At 51.3% G+C, this 21,338-nt stretch overlaps 2 protein-coding genes across 2 annotated transcripts; both read right to left on the reverse strand.

Moving 5' to 3' along the window:
* Positions 1-360: 360 nt before the first annotated feature.
* On the reverse strand, positions 361-8,270 carry LOC138212243 (mitotic checkpoint serine/threonine-protein kinase BUB1-like). Its single transcript, XM_069172547.1, is given in 24 exon segments — positions 361-873; positions 939-1,045; positions 1,122-1,299; positions 1,411-1,568; positions 1,668-1,829; positions 2,356-2,456; positions 3,042-3,315; positions 3,317-3,737; positions 3,844-3,904; positions 3,999-4,176; positions 4,271-4,352; positions 4,503-4,583; positions 4,756-4,866; positions 5,023-5,329; positions 5,411-5,614; positions 5,666-5,724; positions 5,992-6,079; positions 6,167-6,369; positions 6,481-6,530; positions 6,628-6,698; positions 6,775-6,815; positions 6,903-7,099; positions 7,186-7,324; positions 7,774-8,270. Coding segments are annotated over 24 exon segments (3,783 nt in total). The 5' UTR covers positions 7,887-8,270; the 3' UTR covers positions 361-476.
* Positions 8,271-9,255: 985 nt separating this feature from the next.
* LOC138212308 (protein NLRC3-like) lies at positions 9,256-20,807 on the reverse strand. Its single transcript, XM_069172620.1, has 7 exons — positions 20,719-20,807; positions 20,355-20,574; positions 18,283-20,086; positions 18,021-18,194; positions 17,725-17,898; positions 16,762-16,808; positions 9,256-10,132 (listed from the first exon to the last, which is right to left on the reverse strand). The coding sequence occupies exons 2-7, from the start codon at positions 20,557-20,559 to the stop codon at positions 9,597-9,599; spliced, it is 2,940 nt and encodes a 979-aa protein (XP_069028721.1). The 5' UTR covers positions 20,560-20,574; positions 20,719-20,807; the 3' UTR covers positions 9,256-9,596.
* Positions 20,808-21,338: the final 531 nt, after the last annotated feature.

Here is a 21,338-nt window from a genome sequence, read left to right on the forward strand (position 1 = left end):
TTTGATTGTTTTTATCACAATCTTGAACAATTCTTCTAATAATTTTGACTTTTTTTCTCCGAATTTTGGACTAATTCATACAAATGTTTTTACTTTCATCGCATAATTACATTTTATTATTTTTTTTTAATCACAATTTTGACATAATTCTTCAAATAGTTTTGACTTCTCTCTTATTGATCTTCTGACTACTAATAATGTCCGACAGCCGAACAAAGCTCCGCTCGACTCGTCCGATTCTCTGAAGGAGAAAAGCAGAAAATATGACGTGACGGAAGAAAATATCAAAACTCATTTCCATAAAAACAGAAATCAGAAGAGAAGTTTAGAAGAGCAGCTGAAGATGAAGAGAAGACAATCTGCACCTCAACACATTTATTCTTTAAAACAAACAAAATCAAACTCTAGTTTTTACAATTTGAAAGCCGAGAAAATTCAATTTCCAAAGAAAAGTACATAAAAATGACTTCATTCTTTTATATGTCCAAACAAGCGCTGCTCCTGCGGTGACCTTTGACCTTCAACCCTTCTCTCTCTCTCTGAAACCCGTTTCTGTGGTTGGGTTTCCCGTCATCTCCGCGGCGCCTTGCGGCTCTCCAGCAGCAGCACCACCAGACGTCTGAGCAGCGCCGGCAGCTTGCTGCTGTAGTTCTGCTGCAGGACCGACGCCAGCCGGCACCGGAGGCTCCGCAGGCTCGGCGCCGAGCCGCCGTCCGGCACGTTGAGCAGGACGTGGAAGAAGTCCAGCCAGAGGTCGCCGTGAGGGTTCCCGGAGGACGAGAAGAGTCCCGGTTAGCTTCCACCCGGTCAGACGACCTCTGGTCCCGGTCCGATTCAAACTGGACTCGTATTGTTGTCACAATATTGGTGTTTCTAAAAGTAATACAAATTAATCGGACAAAACGACTCTGCGGAGACGGACCGGAGACGGACGTTACCTCCCGAAGACGCCGTTCGTCTTCCACACGCCGCCGTCGTTCGTCACCTGCATGTACGTCCCGAACAGCATGCGGTGGACCGTCCCGGCAAACCCGAAGTAGTCGGTCTGGAAAACACACGAGGTGAAGATGCAGGAAAACGGAGAGACGTGTGAAAGACAAACCGCGGCAGCGCGTCCTCACCTGGTAGCTCCACGGCTTCCCGCTGAGCATCTCGGTGCACTGGAAGCCCGACGTCAAACAGCGGGCGGTGAACGCCGTGCCTTCTGGGAAAAGCCGCATGTCGATGCTCTGTCCGAGGTCGATGAGGACGAGGCCGTGGTCCACGCCGTCCGGGTCGAAGCAGCTGTTCTCCAGGAACCTCCAAAAAAACACAGCGGCAGCTTTGAAAAAATAAAACAAACACACGAAGACGTTTCCTTCCAAAGTCAACGCGTCCACGTCGGTAGAATCGACGGTGTCGCGGGCGTACCGCTCTCCCAGCAGGAAGTTGTCGGGTTTGACGTCGGCGTGGACGATGCGGGCGGCGTGCGGCCGCTCCAACGTGTGCAGGATGCAGACGCTGAAGTACAGGACGAGCGGCGGAGGCATCGCCTCGTCGCTCAGGGATTTGTAGACGTTCACCGCCTTCTGAAGGTGGAGGTGAAAAAAAGAAAGAATCAAACTTCACACGTGGAAAAAGGAGCAGAGACTCTCTGGGCGTGAAGGAGCGGTTATAAACCAGCGGACCAGCAGGGTGCCGTAGTCGTGCAGCTCGCCGACCGGCACGCTGCCGTCGTGGAAGAGGTGGGCGGAGCTGACGCGGCCGTACAGGTGACGGACGGCGGGCTGCAGCCGGGCGTCCGGCTGCGTGTGGATGTAAAACTCCCACGGGTTGGCCGGCTTCTGGACCTGCAGGGAGACACGTTGGACGTCAAGAGTCTTTCTGTCCAACGTCACTCAGATCCAATAAACTGAACTGTGACTGTTTGGACATGTTTCACGGGAAAAGTCAAATCTCTGAGATTTAGACAAAAAAAACATACAACACGTTAAAAAAACAATGTTGTTTCATACCAATGGACCACTGGGGGGCGCTGCAACTTTATTAAATCCTTTAAAAGGAGTTTAAATTAGGTTCAGGGACTCAAAATACTGGCTTTCATTCTGTAAAAGAAAATGATTCAGCTATGATTTAGCTTTACTGTTTTTTTATGTGTCCAAATGCTGCATTCAACTATATTCAGGACATTTAAAAGAATTTAATTTAAGAATTTTTAACCCTTTCTGGGGCATTTATTTGTTTTGTTTCCGCAGGAAAGTTTTCAAGTTCTGCAGATCTCCTAAAAAAACTAATGTTGCGGTCACTAAAAAGAAAGAATCACATCCGTTGAGGAGTTTTGTGAAAAGAGAGCGAATCGTGGAGATGACGTCTCACCTTTAAAACCACCTTCTCCGAGGTCACCGGGTTCGTCGCCTGGTAAACGGTCGCGAACGCACCTTCGCCGAGAACGCCGTCGACTCGGAGGGATGACGTTCCTGTCGGAGGGCAAAACGTTTAAAGAACACGCCATCTAGTGGCAGCTTTAATAACTTCACCTCCAACGAGTGGGAAAAAAACATCAGTGAGTTATTGACTGTTATATGACTGACATGCAGACACAAGAATAAAATGATAATAAAGGAGAATTAATCATCATCAGCATAGATTTGGTCAAAATGTACAAAATAAAACTTCCAAAATAAACAAAAAGAGATCAAAAGTATTTTTTGTTTAAATAAAAGCACCGGTGATCGGATTTTTTTAATATAAATTTCCTTTTTAAAACTAGTTTTTCATTTGTTTTTGATAGCTGACATACGTAGTTGATAGGAAATTAAATATAACTATTTATTGCAGCCACCTAAAAAACCTAAAACTCACTGTCAAATGAATTATTGTGAATTTAATTGAATCCTAATCATACGTGTGATTTCATACAGACTAAACAAACAAAATATGTTAATTGCTCAAGATCGGTAAAGTGCATTTATCAGGCTTGATGCTAAGCTAAGCTAACTGCTTTGACTCCTCCCACTTCACAGATATAAGTAAATAATAAATAAGAGATGTGAAGCAGCAGCTGTGCTTCTTCCCCATGCTGAGGGTCCTCCCGGGGGAGAAGCTGGGGACGCCACACCTCCAGCTGACGCAGCAGGGGTGGGCGGAGAGGGGCGGAGTCAGCGAGGCCAGCAGGCCGGAGATCAGCTGGTCGTCCCACGGATCCGACACCAGGTGGACGGCTGCCGTCGCCGCGTTCATGGACACGTCGGCGCTCGGCTCTCCGTGCGGACTCATCACGGGCTCGTCGGCGCAGAGCCGCGGCTGCTCCGGACTCACGGGGACGTCTCGGTTCCGGGTGGACGGCGCGTCCGGGACGACAGGGACTCACGAAGGCGTCCGGGTCCGGCTCCACCGCGGCCTCGGGGCTCCTGACGGACAGCCAGTCCGGTTTGAGCGCGCACTCGGGGCTCATGGGAACGTCGTAGGCGGGTTCGTCCGGTTCCTCCGTGATCTGAAAAGGTTCGCTGCCGGGTCGAGCCGAGGCCGCGGAGGTCCCGGAGGAGTCGGCGGGACAGAGCGTCTGGTCTCTGAAGGACAGCACGGCGGGGCGAGGAGGCTGCACCACGGTGATGGAGGAGGTGACGGAGGAGGTGGCGAGGCAGTGCTGAGCCAGACCCTCCCCAACGATGGTGCCCTGCCTCGCCGAGGAGGGAACCAGCTGGCTGACGGCCGTCTCAGAGAGCTTGTCGTCGGTCGGACTCTGTTCCCTGATGGGGCTGCAGGGGGGGAGACACCGGGGGAGGGAGGGTGGGAGGAGGGGGGTCGGTCAGTCAGTGAGACATGCTCATCACAACCTCTGTTACCTGAGGACACAACGCTTACCTGAGTTTTTGGGTCTGACGTCGGATGAAAGCGTCGTCGTCAGCATCGCCGCCGTTGTTCTCTGTGAAGAACCGAAAAAGTCTTCATTTGTCACCAGATTAAGAAGAAGAAGAAAAAGAACCGTGTTGTGAGGCGGGGAGGTCCGGTACCGGTACCTGGGTCCTGGTAGAAGTTGCCGCTGAGGGGGGTCTTGTGAGTGAACGGCGTGGAGACGCACTGGGCCAACATGGCGAAGTCCAAGGTGCTGTTGGGACAGGCGGCCAGCGAGTGGAGCGAGTTGTAGCGAGCGCCCCACATGGTGCTCTCGTCCGGCATCGGGTCGGGAGGAGTGTCCTGGAGAGACGGGGACAAAAACAACGTCTGTTTCACCACTTTGCCGACGAAGTGTGTTCGTGACGAATCGACGTCTTCGTAAAAACGAACTCACGTTGGGTTTGTCTGCCTTCGGCGGCGCGACCGGAGCCAGACCTCGGACGGGTTTGGACTTCTCGGTGGGACGAGCAGCAGCGCTGAGCAGAAACCACGAAGTAAAACCATGAGAGTCTGCCGATTGTTTTCCACTTCTTAGTCAAACCCCGTGTGTTGCCGTGGAAACGGAGCTCACACTGACAAAAAGTCAGTCTGACAACAACATGTGATTGAGTTGTTGTTTTGTTTACCTTCCGTTTTGTTTGTGGTTGTTGTCCTGGAAGATGGTGAACGGGGCAGCGGAGGGGGGCTGATGCACGAGGAGGGGCCTCCTGTCAATCATAAAGGAGGATGAAGGTCAGCAGGAAACTGGCTTCAGTTGAGGTGAATACTGACAATAATAATCATATTTAATAGTTCAGAAGTTGATGTTCAACACAGGTGACAGATTCCACTTGTAGAAATGTTCTTCATGTAAACAAACACAGTTCGCTGCGTATTTACCGTTCGTCGGGCCGCCGGCGTCCAACTCCCGCTCGGCGGCGTGGAGCGCCGAGGCGTCGCCGAACGGGTCTCGGAGGAACGTCGGGGCCGCGAACGTGTCCCTGATCACACCTGAGAGACGACACGGAGACGGTTCGATGGCGCCGGACAAACTACGTCAACTAGAAACGGTGCGCTCGGAGAGCTGCGGTGAATTCACAGTAAAAGTAGGGTTAGCTCTATTTACGTTTCCATAGCAACACTGAGATGTAATCTGAGGAGTTTTACCTGAGTTTCACCTCCTCCCCCCCTCCCCATCCGACGGTTGTGCTCACCCAGCGCCTCCCTCCTGTTGACGGTGGGCGACGGCACCCTGGAGGGCGTGGCCTGAACGAAGCCCAGCCAGGTGTTGGGAGTGACGCGAGACAGGTTGGACGTCCCGCCGTGAGACACTGAGGGAGACGCAGAGAGAGAGAGGGAGGTGTGGGGACGGTCACAGGAAGCTGAGAGGGACAGAAAGGGGGAGGAGCTTGCTGGTGAACGGGCGGTTTACTTCCCGTCCAGTTTCTGCTCTGCTGGCGGTTCACCGACGTCTCTGAGAAACAAAAAACAAAAACAAGATGAAGAAAGAAAAGATTCTCAGATGGCCGACGCGCTGCAGGAGGACTCGACTCACTGCTGCGTGCCGTCGGCCTCCTCCGGTTCTCCGGCGTCCTGGTGGGGAACATCGGCGGGTTCGTGGAGCGGCGGCTCCGCATCTGCCGGCACAGAGGCATGATGGGAAATCTCAGAGCGCAGAGCGTCTGTCTGCTGAGGAGGAGGAGGAGGAGGAGGAGGAGGTTCGGCGGCCTCGTGGATGAAGGCCGGCTCGGTGTGCAACCTCAGGCCCAGAGAGTTCCTGCTGCTCAGGCGGTCGGAGGGTCGGGGACACCCAGAGGCATGCTGGGAAGGATCCGGGTTCCCACTGGTGGCTGGTTCTGCTGCACAGAGCTGAAAAAAACAAGGAAAAGGATGTTTTCTCATGAGATGAGTTTCCTGCTTAAATGTTGAAGAACCAGACATACCAGGTTTCAGATGTTTAAAAGCAGCCTTTGATTGAATAAATATTTAATTGTCTCTTTACTTTTGACTCTGTTGTAGTTTTTATATTTAACTGTTAATGCAGCATTGAAGGAGTTTGAAGTTTCACCTCCTGAGACTCAGCCGGTCCTGAAACAGCGAAACACCCCAGATCCTGGTTCATTATCTCCATCAGACCTGTCAGGCTGCGGACTCCCTCTTTCTGCTCCTTCTGCTCCCTCCTTCTGCTCCCTCTGCTCCTTCTGCTCCTTCTGCTCCTTCTCCGCTTCAAGCCAAACCAAAAACCACGTCATAATCTCACTTAATGAAGGTTTTTCTTTTTAAACGGTAGATTGAGAAAGCGCTGACTCACCGGTTTCCCTCCGCTCCTCCTCCTCCTCCTCCTCCTCCTCCCGTCTCTCCTGGAGTTTACGGAAGTATTTCTGAGCTCGGACCTCCTCGAAACAAAGTTGGGATCCTTCGCAGACGAGTTCGTCCTCCAGGTACTCGGACACGTTCTGAACCCCGGAGCTCCGGCCGGACGGGATCGTCCCCGACGTCTCCGAGCGGGACACTCTGCGGAGGAGACCGTGGATGAGACATCCTGGAGTTATTTGAGTCAACTAATTAAAAACAACACGATACAATCTAAAAAAAAAGATCCTAAAACTGAAACCGTCCACTTACGTCACGGTCGTCCTGTTCAGAGACATTTTTAACGGGCACTCCACAGACGGCTGGGACAGAGAGCACAGAGGGTGTTAGCGAGGTTTGAAAAACAAAAACACAGGATAACGGCGTTATTAAACCGTTACCACGGAGACGCACACCCACCACGCTCTGAGCCTGTCCGTCGGAGGACATCTGATCGGTCAAGTGGGAGTTCTGCAGCGCGGTCCGACCCGCTTTCACGAAATAAAAGTCAAGACGGCAGACGGGACTTTTAAAAAGAAACCAACGGAGGAGAACCAGAAGTCCCACCTGAGGCCGGCGCCGGGATCCTGGTTCTGGTCTGAAACCGCCTGCAGGATTTAAAAAGGTCCTGTCGGTGACACGTCGTTCTACAGTTTGAAGCGCTGAATCGGACACCTCCAAAACATCTGGTTTACCTGTACTCGTGCAGGACGGCGTCGGCCGGCCGGGCCCGGTTCTCCACCGCTTTCTGGTCCACGGCGTCCGCCTGCTCGTCCGTCCCCCGGAGCTCCGGCCGCCGGGCCCGGGCCGCGTACGGGGCGGCCGTCCCGCCGCCGACGCCGCGGCCGAAAACGTGGCCGTACGGGGCGACGGGGTCGGACCGGTGCCTCGCCTGCCGAAGACGCGGGAAGAGAAGCGTGAAGAAGGAAAAAGGCGTGACCGCTTCACGCCGTCGTCGTGTTTGAAGTCCGGACTCACGCATTTGATGCAGTAGTTCACGTATCTGACGTCGTTGGCGTATCGCTCCACGTTCAGAAATCTCTGGACGAGGCTGTCCAACACCAGCGACATCCCGCCGCCCTCCGCCGGTCGCATCTGCTCCAGGTACTCCACCAACCTGATGGGGGGAGGAGGGGGGACACTGAGCTGTCAATCACACAATATAACAAAACATCCAGGTTGGGAGACATGAAGCTAAAAAAATAAGATCATGAAACAAATGGATCTGAGGTAGGAACCGGATAATCACAGGAAGGTCAAAAAAAGAAGCTTTTAAAGGTCAATAAAAACTGGAACACAAGAGGAAGACTTCTTTAAACACTTCTTAAAGAAATATAACAGATGCACAGCTGATACCTTCATACTCGGAGCTGAGTCTGTATTCATGACAACTCAAGCTTTTAATGCAAATGTCTCTTATGTCCATAGTTTGAAGTGATGCCTGGTGTGATTTCAGATGTGCATTTGTATTGTTTTTGCTGTTAAAGTGTGTTTTCTCTAATTCTCTCCGTTACAGACAATAAAGAGACGAACGTTTCCTCATTTAAAAACAATCCCGTTACTCACTTGTCCCACGGATCCAGTGGGTCGTCTCCCGTGTACGAGGACAAACTGTCTTCAAAACACCTACAAAAATAAAGTCGGAGAAATCCATGAAAATGAAGGAACGTTAAGGCCATTTTATAAAAGTTAAATCTTTTATAAAGTGCTCATAACACAGCAACACGTTAGCAGTCAGCTAACACCGGCTAACGTCCGCGCGACTTCCTGTAAATACGCAGCGATGTCCATTTGAAGAGTTTTTAAGACGTCTGAACAAAACAAGTAATTTAACTCCTCTGCTGTGGATATATTAAACTATTATCGGGACGACTGGATGAACAAATCCGTTTTCTGCTGATAAGTTCCATCGTTTGTGGTGTTTCCGTCCTCCGAGCTGCTGCTCGCTGCTCCCGTTACGTTTCAAATTTAACGCTCAGCCAATAGCGTTTCAGAGTGTCGTAAAGCCACGCCCCCAACGCGTGACGTCTACCGTGGGGCGCAAACACAAAACAAAACTACTTTTGCATCGAGGGAATTTATGTATTTAAATCGATGTATGTTTATTCATTTGTATTTTCTTTGTTCCTTTTGTTGTTTGTTATTTACTGTCCGGTTATCTCCACATTGCTGCCTTTTCTGTACGAAATAATGAGTGTTAATCTACACTGTTTGTAAACTTACATCTTGTTCAATAAAGTTCTGGAAAAAAGAAAACAAAAATTACAAAAAGCTGACAGATAAGAAAATATGTGTCTATAAAAGTGTCATTTTGATTTGACTTTAATTAGTGGATTTTAATTAAAGAGCATTTCTATCTTTATATCGAACGTTTTACTTGATTTTTTAAATTAAAATAAACTGAATTGTGAATTGTGTGAAAGGAGCCTCGGACCAAAGTACCAGAATCTGATCTGACTAAAAGAGAACGTTTCCGTCCGGATCAAACTGAACCACGGTTTGGTTCGTTCACATCGTGACAAAACTTTCTGGATGATTCACACTTGTAGGCCGTAAACAGGAAGTTGAGGCCAGATATCGTTGCCCAGGAAACAGTCGGTGCTAACGACGGGACGGAGACGACGACGACGACGGGACGGAGACGACGACATTGATACTCAAGTGATGACGTGGAGTCGTAGGTGATGATGACAGAACAGGCAGTAGTTCACACCTTGAACATTGTTATGTTTGGGGGCGTGTATGTTTGATTGACAGGCCTGGGAGGAAGTCATGTTTCCTGTATCGGTGGGCGGGGCATAGTGTCCTCCGTCTCCGTTAGACCCCTCCCTCCTCCCCAGCTCGTCCAAATATGGTCATTTCTGGCGGAGATGGCGACGGCTGAATGTCATAACGGAGGGTTTAAAACATCCGTTCACAAACCGACGGGTGACGTCGTTGTTGGTTTTCTCACATTAAGAAGCAGAACAGAAGCAGAACCTTTCAGGGAGATCACACAGGGGTGGACTCAGTTTGTTCTAACAACATATTAAACAACCCGGCAGAAAACACTTTAAATGAAACTTTATTCAAATATTCACGTTTTATTTCATCAACTCAAACACAGAAAACATTTCAACAGGATTCATGACGAGTGTAAAAGTTATTTTCAGGCCGTCTTGCAGCAGGTTTCCAGAATCTGCTGATGTTTATCAGCCAAAGAGCTCAGTTTGACCTTCATCTGTCCACATGGAAGTGAAGGTCAAAGTTCAGAGGTGAGGACATCATTTCACTACTTCTGACACAAAACATATTGTGACATCACAATCAGTGATTCAACGGTGAACCAAAGAGAAACTTCATCCACCATCAACATTTAAAGCTGCTGTCACTTCCACAGACTCTTCCTCCTACAGAGAACACAGAGACACTGAGGAACCATCTGACCAGAACCTAAATCCAGGATACAGAGGTTCAGTGAATGTGGTGTTGAAGGTGTGGAGGTGGATCAGAGTGTCAGAGGAGATTCTGTAGAAGGACAGAGTGCCAGCAGGACAGTCCACATACACTGCTACTCTGTTGGAGGAGGAGGAGGAGGATGAGGAGGATGTTATTGTGTTATTGTGCCAGACAGAGTAACGACCATCGTCGTAACAGTTCAGACTCCAGGACTGATCGTTCCTTCCAAACCTGCAGTCATCACTGTCTCCTCTCCTTCTGATTCCTCTGTAACTCACTGCTATATGAACCCTTCCTCTCCTCTCGACCTCCCAGTAACAGCGACCAGTCAGACCAGTTCTACACAGCAGCTGAGGCCACCTGTTAAATCTGTCTGGATGATCAGGATATGACTGATCTTCTTCCACCTTCGTCACCTTCCTGTTGTTGTCAGACAGTTTGAGTTTTCTGTGTACTGAGTTTGTGTCCAGTTCAAGTTCACAGAAATCTGATGGAGAGAAAAAGACACGACACAGCTGCAGTTTATCATCTGACACATCTGATGGCTTTTTTCTTTCTTTACTTCCTGACTTGTTGTTCGTTCATAGAAAGTTTAATGATGATACTTTTTGTCAGACTTTGACTTTTGGGGGACGACATCCAGCTGGATCACTTGAACTAAGACAAAGTAGAATCTTTAAATACGCTTCTCTGATCAAGTTTATTATTGCATCTGCTGTTTTAGGATATCTTGACTGATAAAGCTTGGATGGTTTTTGGTAGCTGGAATTGTTTGTGATTGGATTCTTGTTTTCACTCAAGTAACTGTGAGTCAAAGAGAACAAGTTTAGAGTTCAACTGATGGTCTTTTATTCCAATTCTATTAAGGACTAAGTTGTCTCCCTCCTCTCCCCCTCCTCCTCTCTAACTCCTCTCCCCCTACTCTCTCACTCCTCTCTCCCTCCTCTCCTCCTTTCTCCCTCCTCTTTACCTCCTCTCCCCCTTCTCTCCCTCCTCTCTCCCTCCTCTCTACTCCTCTCTCCCTCCTCTCCACCTCCTCTCTTCCTCCTCTCCTCCTCCTCTCCCCTCCTCTCTTCCTCCTCTCTCCCTCCTCTCTATTTCCTCTCCTCCTCCTTTCTTCCTCCTCTCTTCCTCCTCTCTACACTCCTCCCCCCTCCTGTCTCCCTCATGTCCTCCACCTCTCCCCCTCCTGTTTCCCTCCTCTCTCCCTCTTCCTGCTCTCCTCCTCCTCTGTACCTCCTCTCCCCCACCTGTCTCCCTCCTAACCCCCTTCTCTCCCCCTCCTCTCTTCCTCCTCTCTCCCTCCTCTCTACCTCCTCTCCCCCTACTCTCTCCCTCCTCTCCACCTCCTCTCTCCCCACTCCTCCCCCCTCCTGTCTCCCTCCTCTCCTCCCCCTCCTGTCTCCCTCCTCTCTCCTCTCTCCCTCCTCTCTCCCTCCTCTCCCCCTCCTCCTCCTCTCTACCTCCTCTCTCCCTCCTCTCCCCCTCCTCTCTCCCTTCTCTCTTCCTCCTCTCCTCCTCCTCTCCCCCTCCTCTCCCCCTCCTCCTCCTCTCTACCTCCTCTCTCCCTCCTCCTCCTCTCTCACTCATCTCTCCCTCCTCTCCACCTCCTCTCCCCCTCCTCTCCCCCTACTCTGTCCCTCCTCTTCCCCACCTGTCTCCCTCCTCTCCTCCTCTTCTCCCCCTCCTCTCTCCCTCCTCTCTCCCTCCTCTCCCCCTCCCCTCCTCTCTCACTCCTCTCTCCCTACTCTCCTCCTCCTTTCTCCCTCCTCTCTTCCTCCTCTCTAACTCCTCTCCCCCTACTCTCTCTCCTCTCTCCCTCCTCTCTACCTCCTCTCCTCCTCCTTTCTCCCTCCTCTCTACCTCCTCTCCCCCTTCTCTCCCTCCTCTCTCCCTCCTCTCTACTCCTCTCTCCATCCTCTCTACCTCCTCTCTTCCTCCTCTCCCCCTCCTCTCCCCCTCCTCTCTCCCTCCTCTCCCCCTCCTCTCTTCCTCCTCTCTCCCTCCTCTCTACTTCCTCTCCCCCTACTCTCTCCCTCCTCTCCACCTCCTCTCTCCTCACTCCTCCCCCCTCCTCTCTCCCTCCTCTCTCCCTCCTCTCCCCCTCCCCTCCTCTCTCACTCCTCTCTCCCTACTCTCCTCCTCCTTTCTCCCTCCTCTCTTCCTCCTCTCTAACTCCTCTCCCCCTACTCTCTCTCCTCTCTCCCTCCTCTCTACCTCCTCTCTTCCTCCTCTCCCCCTCCTCTCTTCCTCCTCTCTCCCTCCTCTCCCCCTCCCCTCCTCTCTCACTCCTCTCTCCCCTCTACCTCCTCTCCACCTCCTCTCTCCCTCCTCTCCCCCTCCTCTCTTCCTCCTCTCTCCCTCCTCTCCCCCTCCTCTCTCACTCCTCTCTCCCCTCCACCTCCTCTCTCCCCACTCCTCCCCCTCCTGTCACCCTCCTCTCCTCCCCCTCTCCCCCTCCTGTCTCCCTCTTTCTCCTCTCTCCCTCCTCTCCACCGCCTCTCTCACTCCTCTCTCCCTCCTCTCCCCCTCCTCTCTCCCTCCTCTCTCCCTTCTCTCTTCCTCCTCTCCTCCTCCTCTCCCCCTCCTCTCCCCCTCCTCTCTACCTCCTCTCTCCCTCCTCTCCCCCTCCCCTCCTCTCTCACTCCTCTCCCCCTCCTCTCCCCCTCCTCTACCCCTACTCTCTCACTCCTCTCTCCCTGCTCTCCCCCACCTCTCTTCTTCCTCTCTCCCTCTTCTCTACCTCCTCTCCCCCGACTCTCACCCTCCTCTCCCCCACCTCTCTTCCTCCTCTCCTCCTCCTCTCCCTCCTCCTCCTCTCTCCCTCCTCTCCCCCTCCCCTCTCCCTCCTCTCTACCTCCACTCCCCCTCCTCTCTCCCTCCTCTCCTCCTCCTCTCTCCCTCCTCTCTCCCTCCTCTCCCCCTCCTCTCTTCCTCCTCTCTCCCTCCTCTCCCCCTCCCCTCCTCTCTCACTCCTCTCTCCCCTCTACCTCCTCTCCACCTCCTCTCTCCCTCCTCTCCCCCTCCTCTCTTCCTCCTCTCCCCCTCCTCTCTTCCTCCTCTCTCCCTCCTCTCCCCCTCCCCTCCTCTCTCACTCCTCTCTCCCCTCTACCTCCTCTCCACCTCCTCTCTCCCTCCTCTCCCCCTCCTCTCTTCCTCCTCTCTCCCTCCTCTCCCCCTCCTCTCTCACTCCTCTCTCCCCTCCACCTCCTCTCTCCCCACTCCTCCCCCTCCTGTCACCCTCCTCTCCTCCCCCTCTCCCCCTCCTGTCTCCCTCCTCTCTCCCTCTTCCTCCTCTCCTCCTCCTCCTCCTCTCTACCTCTTCTCCCTCACCTGTCTCCCTCCTGTCCCCCTTCTCTCTTCCTCCTCTCCTCCTCTCCCGCTTCTTTTCCGCTCCTCTCTCCCTCCTCCTCCTCTCTCCCCGCTCCTCCCCCCTCCTGTCTCCCTCCTCTCCTCCCCCTCTCCCCCTCCTGTCTCCCTCCTCTCCTCCTTCTCTCCCTCCTCTCTCCCTCCTCTCCTCCTCCTCCTTTGTACCTCCTCTCCCCCTCCTCTCTCCCTCCTCTCGACCGCCTCTCTCCCCACTCTCTCCACTCCTCCCCCCCTCCTGTCTCCCTCATCTCCTCCCACTCTTCACCTCCTGTCTCCCTCCTCTCTCCCTCTTCCTCCTCTGTTTCTCCTCCTTTCCCCCTCCTCTCTCCCTCCTCCTCCTCTCTCCCTCCTCTCTACCTCATCTCCCCCTCCTCTATTCCTCCTCTCCCCCTACTCTCTCACTCCTCTCTTCCTCCTCTCCCCCTACTCTCTCACTCCTCTCTCCCTCCTCTCCTCCTCCTCTCTCCCTCCTCTCCCCCTCCTCCCTCCCTCCTCTCTACCTCCTCTCCCCCTACTCTCTCAATCCTCTCTCCCTCCTCTCCCCCTCCTCTCCCCCTCCTCTCTCAGTCCTCTCAACCTCCTCTCCTCCTCCTCCTCTCTACCTCCTTTTTACCTCCTCTCCCCACTCTCTCCACTCCTCCCCCCTCCTGTCTCCCTCATCTCCACCTCCTCTCTCCCTCCTCTCTTCCACCTCTCTACCTCCTCTCTCCCTCCTCTCTATCTCCTCTCCCCCTCCTCTCTCCCTCCTCCTCCTCTCTTCCTCCTCTCTACCTCATCTCCCCCTCCGATCTTCCTCCTCTCCCCCTACTCTCTGCGTCCTCTCAACCTCCTCTCCTCCTCCTCCTCTCTTCCTCCTTTCTCCCTCCTCTCTCCCTCCTCTCTACCTCCTCTCCCCCTCCCCTCCCCTCCTCTCTAACTCCTCTCTCCCTCCTCTCTTCCTCCTCTCCCCCTACTCTCTCACTCCTCTCTTCCTCCTCTCTTCCTCCTCTCTCCCTCCTCTCCTCCTCTCCCCCTACTCTCTCCGTCCTCTCCCCCTCCTCTCTCCCTCCTCTCCCCCTCCTCTCTCCCTCCTCTCTTCCTCCTCTCTACCTCCTCTCCCGCTACTCTTTCAATCCTCTCTCCCTCCTCTCCCCCTCCTCTCCCCCTACTCTCTCCGTCCTCTCAACCTCCTCTCCTCCTCCTCTCTACCTCCTTTCTACCTCATCTCCCCACTCTCTCCACTCCTCCCCCTCCTGTCTCCCTCATCTCCTCCCACTCTCCCCTCCTCTCCCCCTCCTCTCCCCTCCTCTCTCCCTCCTCTCTACCTCCTCTCCCCCTCCTCTCTCCCTCCTCTCTATCTCCGCTCCTCCTCCTTTCTCCCTCCTTTCTACCTCCTCTCCTCCTTCTCTCCCTCCTCTCTCCCTCCTCTCCTCCTCCTCTGTACCTCCTCTCCCCCTCCTCTCTCCCTCCTCTCGACCGCCTCTCTCCCCACTCTCTCCACTCCTCCCCCCTCCTGTCTCCCTCATCTCCTCCCACTCTTCACCTCCTGTCTCCCTCCTCTCTCCCTCTTCCTCCTCTGTTTCTCCTCCTTTCCCCCTCCTCTCTCCCTCCTCCTCCTCTCTCCCTCCTCTCTACCTCATCTCCCCCTCCGATCTTCCTCCTCTCTCCCTCCTCTCCTCCTCATTTCTCCCTCCTCTCTACCTCCTCTCTTCCTCCTCTGTCCCTCCTCTCTTCCTCCTCTCTCCCTCCTCTCTCCCGCCTCTCTCCACACTCTCTCCACTCCTACCCCCCCTGTCTCCCTCATCTCCTCCCCCTCCTGTCTCCCTCCTCTCCCCCTCCTCTCTCCCTCCTCTCTACCTCCTCTCTCCCTCCTCTCTATCTCCTCTCTTCCTCCTCTCTCACTCCTCTCTTCCTCCCCTCTCCCTCCTCTCCTCCTCCTCTCCCCGTCCTCTCTCCATCCTCTCTCCCTCCTCTCCCCCTCTCCTCCTCCTCCTCTCCTCCTCCTCCTCTCCCCCTCCTGTCTCCCTCCTCTATCCCTCCTCCTCCTCTCTTTCTCCCTCATGCATCCTAACTCAGCCACAGACACTCTCCTTTCTCCTCTGTCTTCCTCTCTTGATTGTCTCTGTCCTCCTCCATGTCCTCCAGTCCTCCCCAGCTCCGTGGTTGTCTGAGAGACACTATTTTCCAATCCCAAAAACCTCTTCTCCATCTTATCCAACCTCCTTGACCCCCCCCCCCCTCTCCTCCCTCCTCCCTCCTACCAAGCCACTTTGTCAACTACTTTACTAAAAAGATAGATGATATATGATCCTCATTTTCAAACCCAGCTACTGTAACTACAATCTTCTTGACCACCAGTCTGGTTTCAACAGACCACTCAACAGAGACGGTCCTCCTTCTGTCTCTGAGCAGCTTCACACTGCTAGAGCAGCCTCTCTGTCCTCTGTCCTGATCCTTCTAGACCTTCTGCTGCATTTGACACAGTGAACCACCAGATCCTTCTTTCCTCCTTCAGGACCTCGGTGTCTCTCTGCTCTCTCCTTGTTCTCATCCTACCTCAACGACCTCACTTACCGGGTAACTTGGAGAGGATCTGTGTCTGAACCTTGTCCTCTCACTACTGGTGTCCCTCAAGGCTCCGTCCTGGGTCCCCTCCTCTTCTCTCTGTACATCAACTCTCTCGGCTCTGTCATTCACTCACATGTCTTTTCCTACCACAGCTTTGCTGATGACACCCAACTGATCCTCTATTTTCCCCGATCTGAAACACAGGTAGCAGCATGAATCTCTGTCTGTCTGACTGACATCTCTCAGTGGATGTCCTCACACCACCTGAAAATCAACCTCCACAAGACTGAACTGCTCTTCCTTCCAGAGAAAGACTCTCCCACCCTCGACCTGACTACTACCTTCAACAACTCTGTTATCCCGACCCTGACTGCTAAGAACCTCGGTGACACTCGACAGTCAACTCTCTCTTACTGCCAACATCACTGCAACAACACGTTCCTGTAGATACATGCTGCACAACATCAGGAGAATACGTCCTCTTCTCACTCAGAAGGCGACGCAGGTTCTGGTCCAGGTTCTGGTCCAAGTTCTGGTCCAGGTTCTGGTCATCTCACGCCTGGACTACTGTAACTCCTTCCTGGCAGGTCTACCTGTTAGTGCCATTCGTCCTCTGCAGTTCATCCAGAATGCAGCAGCTCGACTTGTCTTCAACCATCCCCCTCCTCCCTCCCTCCTCCTCCTCTCTCCCTTCTCTCCTCCTCCTGCTCTCCTCCTTCTCTTCCCCTACTCCTCCTCTCCCCCTCCTCTCCTCCTCCTCTCCCCCTCCTGTCTCCCTCCTCTCCCCCTCCTGTGTCCCTCCTCTCCCCCTTCTCCTCCCTTCCTCTCCACCTTCTCTCTACCTCCTCCTCCTCTCCTCCTCCTCTCTTCCTCCTCTCTACCTCCTCTCCCCCTTCTCTCTCACTCCTCTCTCCCTCCTCTCTTCCTCCTCTCTCCCTCCTCTCTTCATCCTCTTTCCTCCTCTTTCCCTCCTCTCTCCCTCCTCCTCTCTCCCCCTTCTCTCCTCCTCCTCTCCCTGTCCTCTCCCCCTCCTCTCCCCCCTCCTGTCTCCATCCTCTATCCCTCCTCCTCCTCTCTTTCTCCCTCATGCATCCTAACTCAGCCAGTACCCTCATGGTTGAAATGCACTTATTGTGAGTCGCTTTGGACAAAAGCGTCAGCTAAATTAAATGTAATGTAACGTGTATCAGTCAAACTTACACTTCCTCAGACCAGGTTTTAACCACTGCTCTCCACCATGGTCCACCCTGGAGGAAGAAACAGTCACAATGATTTTCTATCCAACAGGAGTCCTAACTGTTGTTCAACATGAAGCAGAGTTCCTCAGTTTGTCAGTGAGACACAGAAACAGGCTGAAACTCATCAGTGTCAACTGTCTCTGATGGTTTCACTGCTGTCTGTGAGGAAAACACCTGAAGAAGAAGAAGTGATGTAGAAATAATCAGAGAGCTCAGTCTCCACTGATCTGCTCTGTTTTTATTGATGTCCTCCCACATGTGAAATATTGGTCTCTGCATGTTGTCCCTGAAAATGAACAGTTTGACCAACATTCACATGAACAGCTGAACTGTTTTCAGACTGTTCACAGATCAGTCCAACCACCACATTCAGTTGGTTTGTGTAATTTACATGTTCAGAATCGAGGGTGTAATGATGGAGGGAGTCAGCTGTAGAGACTGAAGCTCTGGGAGGAAAAGTTTTAACTCTGGACTAAAAAATAAAACTGACTTGATTTTAGAACTTCATATAAAAACGACTGTATTTCAGAGTGAAGACTGAGGCCGAACTTTGAGTCCTGAACTTCTCAAATTTGTGTGAACAGAAGTTCATCTCATTATGTTTATAAGTTGTTGAGATGAATCAGTTTGGACCAAAGTGGTGATTGACTGAGGAACACTGTCGTCCCTACAGCCAGGCTGATAACATGGTTCAAGATGAGAAGGATTTGACACCAACTTCACAATGTTTCTAATGAACAGCTGTTTCCATTTGATAAAAGACTTCTGAGGATCCACATGTTTCTGAACTCAGACCTCCTCACTCCTCTGAACAGAAACAAGAGAAACAAGTCATCCTTCATGATGATGGACCTGAGCAACAACACATGAAGTCAAATCAATGAGACAAACCTGCACTGTGTGAGCTCTGGTTGTCTGTCCATACCTGAGAGTGTCCAGTCTCCAGTGAGGATCCACCAGACCAACAGACAGCAGCTTCACTCCTGAGTCTCCTGGATGATTGTAGCTCAGGTCCAGCTCTCTCAGATGGGAGGGGTTGGAGCTCAGAGCTGAGGCCAGAGAAGCACAGCCTTCCTCTGAGATCAGACAACCTGACAGACTGGAGTCAGAAAAATATCATCAACTCCAGAAACAAGAAGGAAAATCTTACAGATGTTGAACATCTGCACCAACATGAACTAAAAGATAATTTAACTGATCAACAACCAGATATTTCCTGACCTGAGAGTCTCCAGTTTACAGTGAGGACTCTCCAGACTAGCAGACAGCAGCTTCACTCCTGAATCCAGCAGGTCGTTGTTACTCAGGTCCAGTTCTCTCAGACAGGAGGACTGGGAGCTGAGAACTGAGGACAGAGCTTCACAGCTTCTCTCTGACAGGTTACAGTCAGTCAGCCTAGAGAAGAATTAACAATGAACACAAACTGTTTTATTTGTCATTTACAAAATGAAACATGTTTGAAATGGTTGATAAATCCTCGTACAGAGCTTTGTTGGAGGCTTTGACAACTGGCAGCAGCCTCAGAAGAGCCTCCTCTGAAGCAGAGTATTTCTTCAGGTCAAACACATCCAGATGTTCTTCTGATGACAGTAAGATGAAGACCAGAGCTGACCACTGAGCAGGAGACAGTTTATCTGTGGAGAGACGTCCTGATCTCAGGAACTGTTGGATCTCCTCCACTAGAGAACCATCATTCAGTTCATTCAGACAGTGGAACAGATTGATGCTTCTCTCTGCAGACAGATTCTCACTGATCTTCTCCTTGATGTACTGGACTGTTTTCTGATTGGTCTGTGAGCTACTTCCTGTCTGTGTCAGCAGGCCTCGTAGGAGAGTCTGATTGGTCTGAAGTGAAAGACCCAGAAGGAAGCGGAGGAACAAGTCCAGGTGTCCATTTGGACTTCTTAAAGCTTCGTCCACAGCAGTCTGGTGGAGATGGTTTAGTTTTGTTTTGTTTCTGAAGACTTTAGACAAAGAAGATGTTGTTTGTTGTTCCTTCAGCAGGTTGACAGCAGAGTTGATGAAGGTCAGATGGACGTGAAGAGCAGCCAGAAACTCCTGAACGCTCAGATGGACAAAGCAGAACACCTTGTCCTGGTACAGCCCGCTCTGCTCTTTAAAGATCTGGGTGAACACTCCTGAGTACACTGAGGCTGCTCTGATATCGATGCCATACTCTGTCAGGTCGGATTCATAGAAGATCAGGTTTCCTTTCTGCAGCTGATCAAAAGCCAGTTTTCCCAGAGACTCCATCATCTTCCTGCTCTTTTCATTCCAGTGTGGATCTGTCTCAGTTCCTCCATCATACTTAACCTGCTTCACTTTGGCCTGAACCACCAGGAAGTGGATGAACATCTCCGTCAGGGTCTTGGGCAGCTGTCCTCCGTCTCTTCTTTTCAACACGTCCTCCAGAACTGTAGCAGTGATCCAGCAGAAGACCGGGATGTGGCACATGATGTGGAGGCTTCTGGATGTCTTGATGTGGGAGATGATGCTGCTGGCCTGCTCCTCATCTCTGAACCTCCTCCTGAAGTACTCCTCCTTCTGCGGGTCAGTGAACCCTCTGACCTCTGTCACCATGCCGACACACTCGGCAGGGATGTGATTGGTCGCTGCAGGTCGTGTGGTTATCCAGAGGCGAGCGGAGGGAAGCAGTTTCCCCCTGATGAGGTTGGTCAGCAGCACATCCACTGAGGTGGACTCTGTAACATCAGTCAGGATCTCATTGTTGTGGAAGTCCAGAGGAAGTCGACACTCATCCAGACCGTCAAAGATGAACACAACCTGGAAGTGTTCAAAGATGCAGATTCCTGCTGCTTTGGTTTCAGTAAAGAAGAGATGAACCAGTTCCACCAAACTGAACTTTCTCTCTTTCAGCACATTGAGCTCTCTGAAAGTGAACGGAAACATGAACTGGATGTTCTGGTTGGTTTTGTCTTCAGCCCAGTCCAGAGTGAACTTCTGTGTTAACACTGTCTTCCCGATGCCAGCCACTCCCTTTGTCAGCACTGTTCTGATTGGTTCATGTCTTCCAGGTGAGCCTTTAAAGATGTCTTCTTGTCTGATGGTTGTTTCTGGTCTGTCTGGTTTCCTGGATGTTGTTTCAATCTGTCTGACCTCATGTTGATCATTGACCTCTGCAGTCCCTCCCTCTGTGATGTACAGCTCTGTGTACATCTCATTCAGAAGGGTTCGGTTTCCTGCTTTAGAAATCCCCTCAAACACACTCTGGAACTTCTTCCTCAGGTTAGATTGAAGATGTTGTCGACACTCTGGAACAACAGTTCCTAAACAAACAAACAAACAAACAAACAAACAACAAGTGAATGTCTCATTAAACCTGAAGATAAACTTTTTGACGTTTTAAATATTTTGTCTACATGAAATTAATTCTTCACATCAGTTGTGGACAAACAGTTTCTGACTGTTTTCAGTCCAGAAGAATTCACAGATGTGATGAAGATGTTTGCATCATATTAACAGCAGAGTTTGTAAATATAAGTTTCTCCCATGTTTCCTCTTTCCATCATGTTCCAGCTGTTAAAATCCTCTTACTGCTCTGCAGACGGTCAGCCAGCTCCTCCTGCTTCAGTCTCCTCAGGAAGTGTAGTGTGATCTTCAGAAATGACTCTCTGCTCCTCCTCTGCTCTTCATCCTCACCCTCCAACACCTCCTCATCATCACTCTCTAAGCATTCTGGGTAATCTAGACTCAGAATTTTCTGCATCTTCTTCAGCTCGTTCTTTACAAAACTGATCATGTTCTCCTCCAGCAGCTGAAACAGAGAAATATATCAACTTTAATACACAGAACGTATCAGATCATTTTAAATATGGACTGAAATCCTGCTGGTCTACAGAGTGCAGCAGGGAGAATGTGAGTTTTGGTAATTCACTATTTAGTTTGTGTGTTTACACACCAGAAATATGGAGTCCAGGTTTGTTTCAGGAACGTCTGAGTCCTGCTGATCAACTCTGTAAAGTCAACATCAAAACAGAAGATGTTTGGTCAGAATTAATCCAGAAACATAAAGTAAAGAGACTTCATGTTTTTAGTTACCAAGACAACCAACACCTGACAGAAGCTGAACAGGAAGACAAAACATCCATTTTAAATTACTGCCCTTCATCAACAAAACTTCAAAACAGAACTTCTTCAGACTGAGAGACATGTGGAGGCAGCCACCAGCCTGGTCTGTATGGGTCTCCTCTGTGTGGTCCGATGAAGCCCGGCTCTGCATGGAGTCTTTAAATGTATAAATATGATCACCCCTGCTGAACACTGGAAAACCCTCTTTCTGAATACCCGGACACAAGAACAGTTGGGTTTCAGTTTCACACTGAATGGAAAGAAAGTGATCAATGAGTTCAGACATTATGACATCAGGAGGGTTTGATACTAAATGACAAACATTTCACATTATTACCTTTGTTCAACAGACTGGTGTCCATCTTTGAAGTTCATAGGTTCCATCATAGACCGGTCACTCTTCATGGACAAACAGCTGGGTTCAGGAGAATCTGGTTCCTGCTGAAGGAT

The sequence above is a fragment of the Embiotoca jacksoni genome, unplaced genomic scaffold (assembly GCF_022577435.1).
Source record: "Embiotoca jacksoni isolate LCO1_2020_lvr unplaced genomic scaffold, fEmbJac1.0.p SCAF_54, whole genome shotgun sequence".
NCBI lineage: Eukaryota > Metazoa > Chordata > Actinopteri > Embiotocidae > Embiotoca > Embiotoca jacksoni.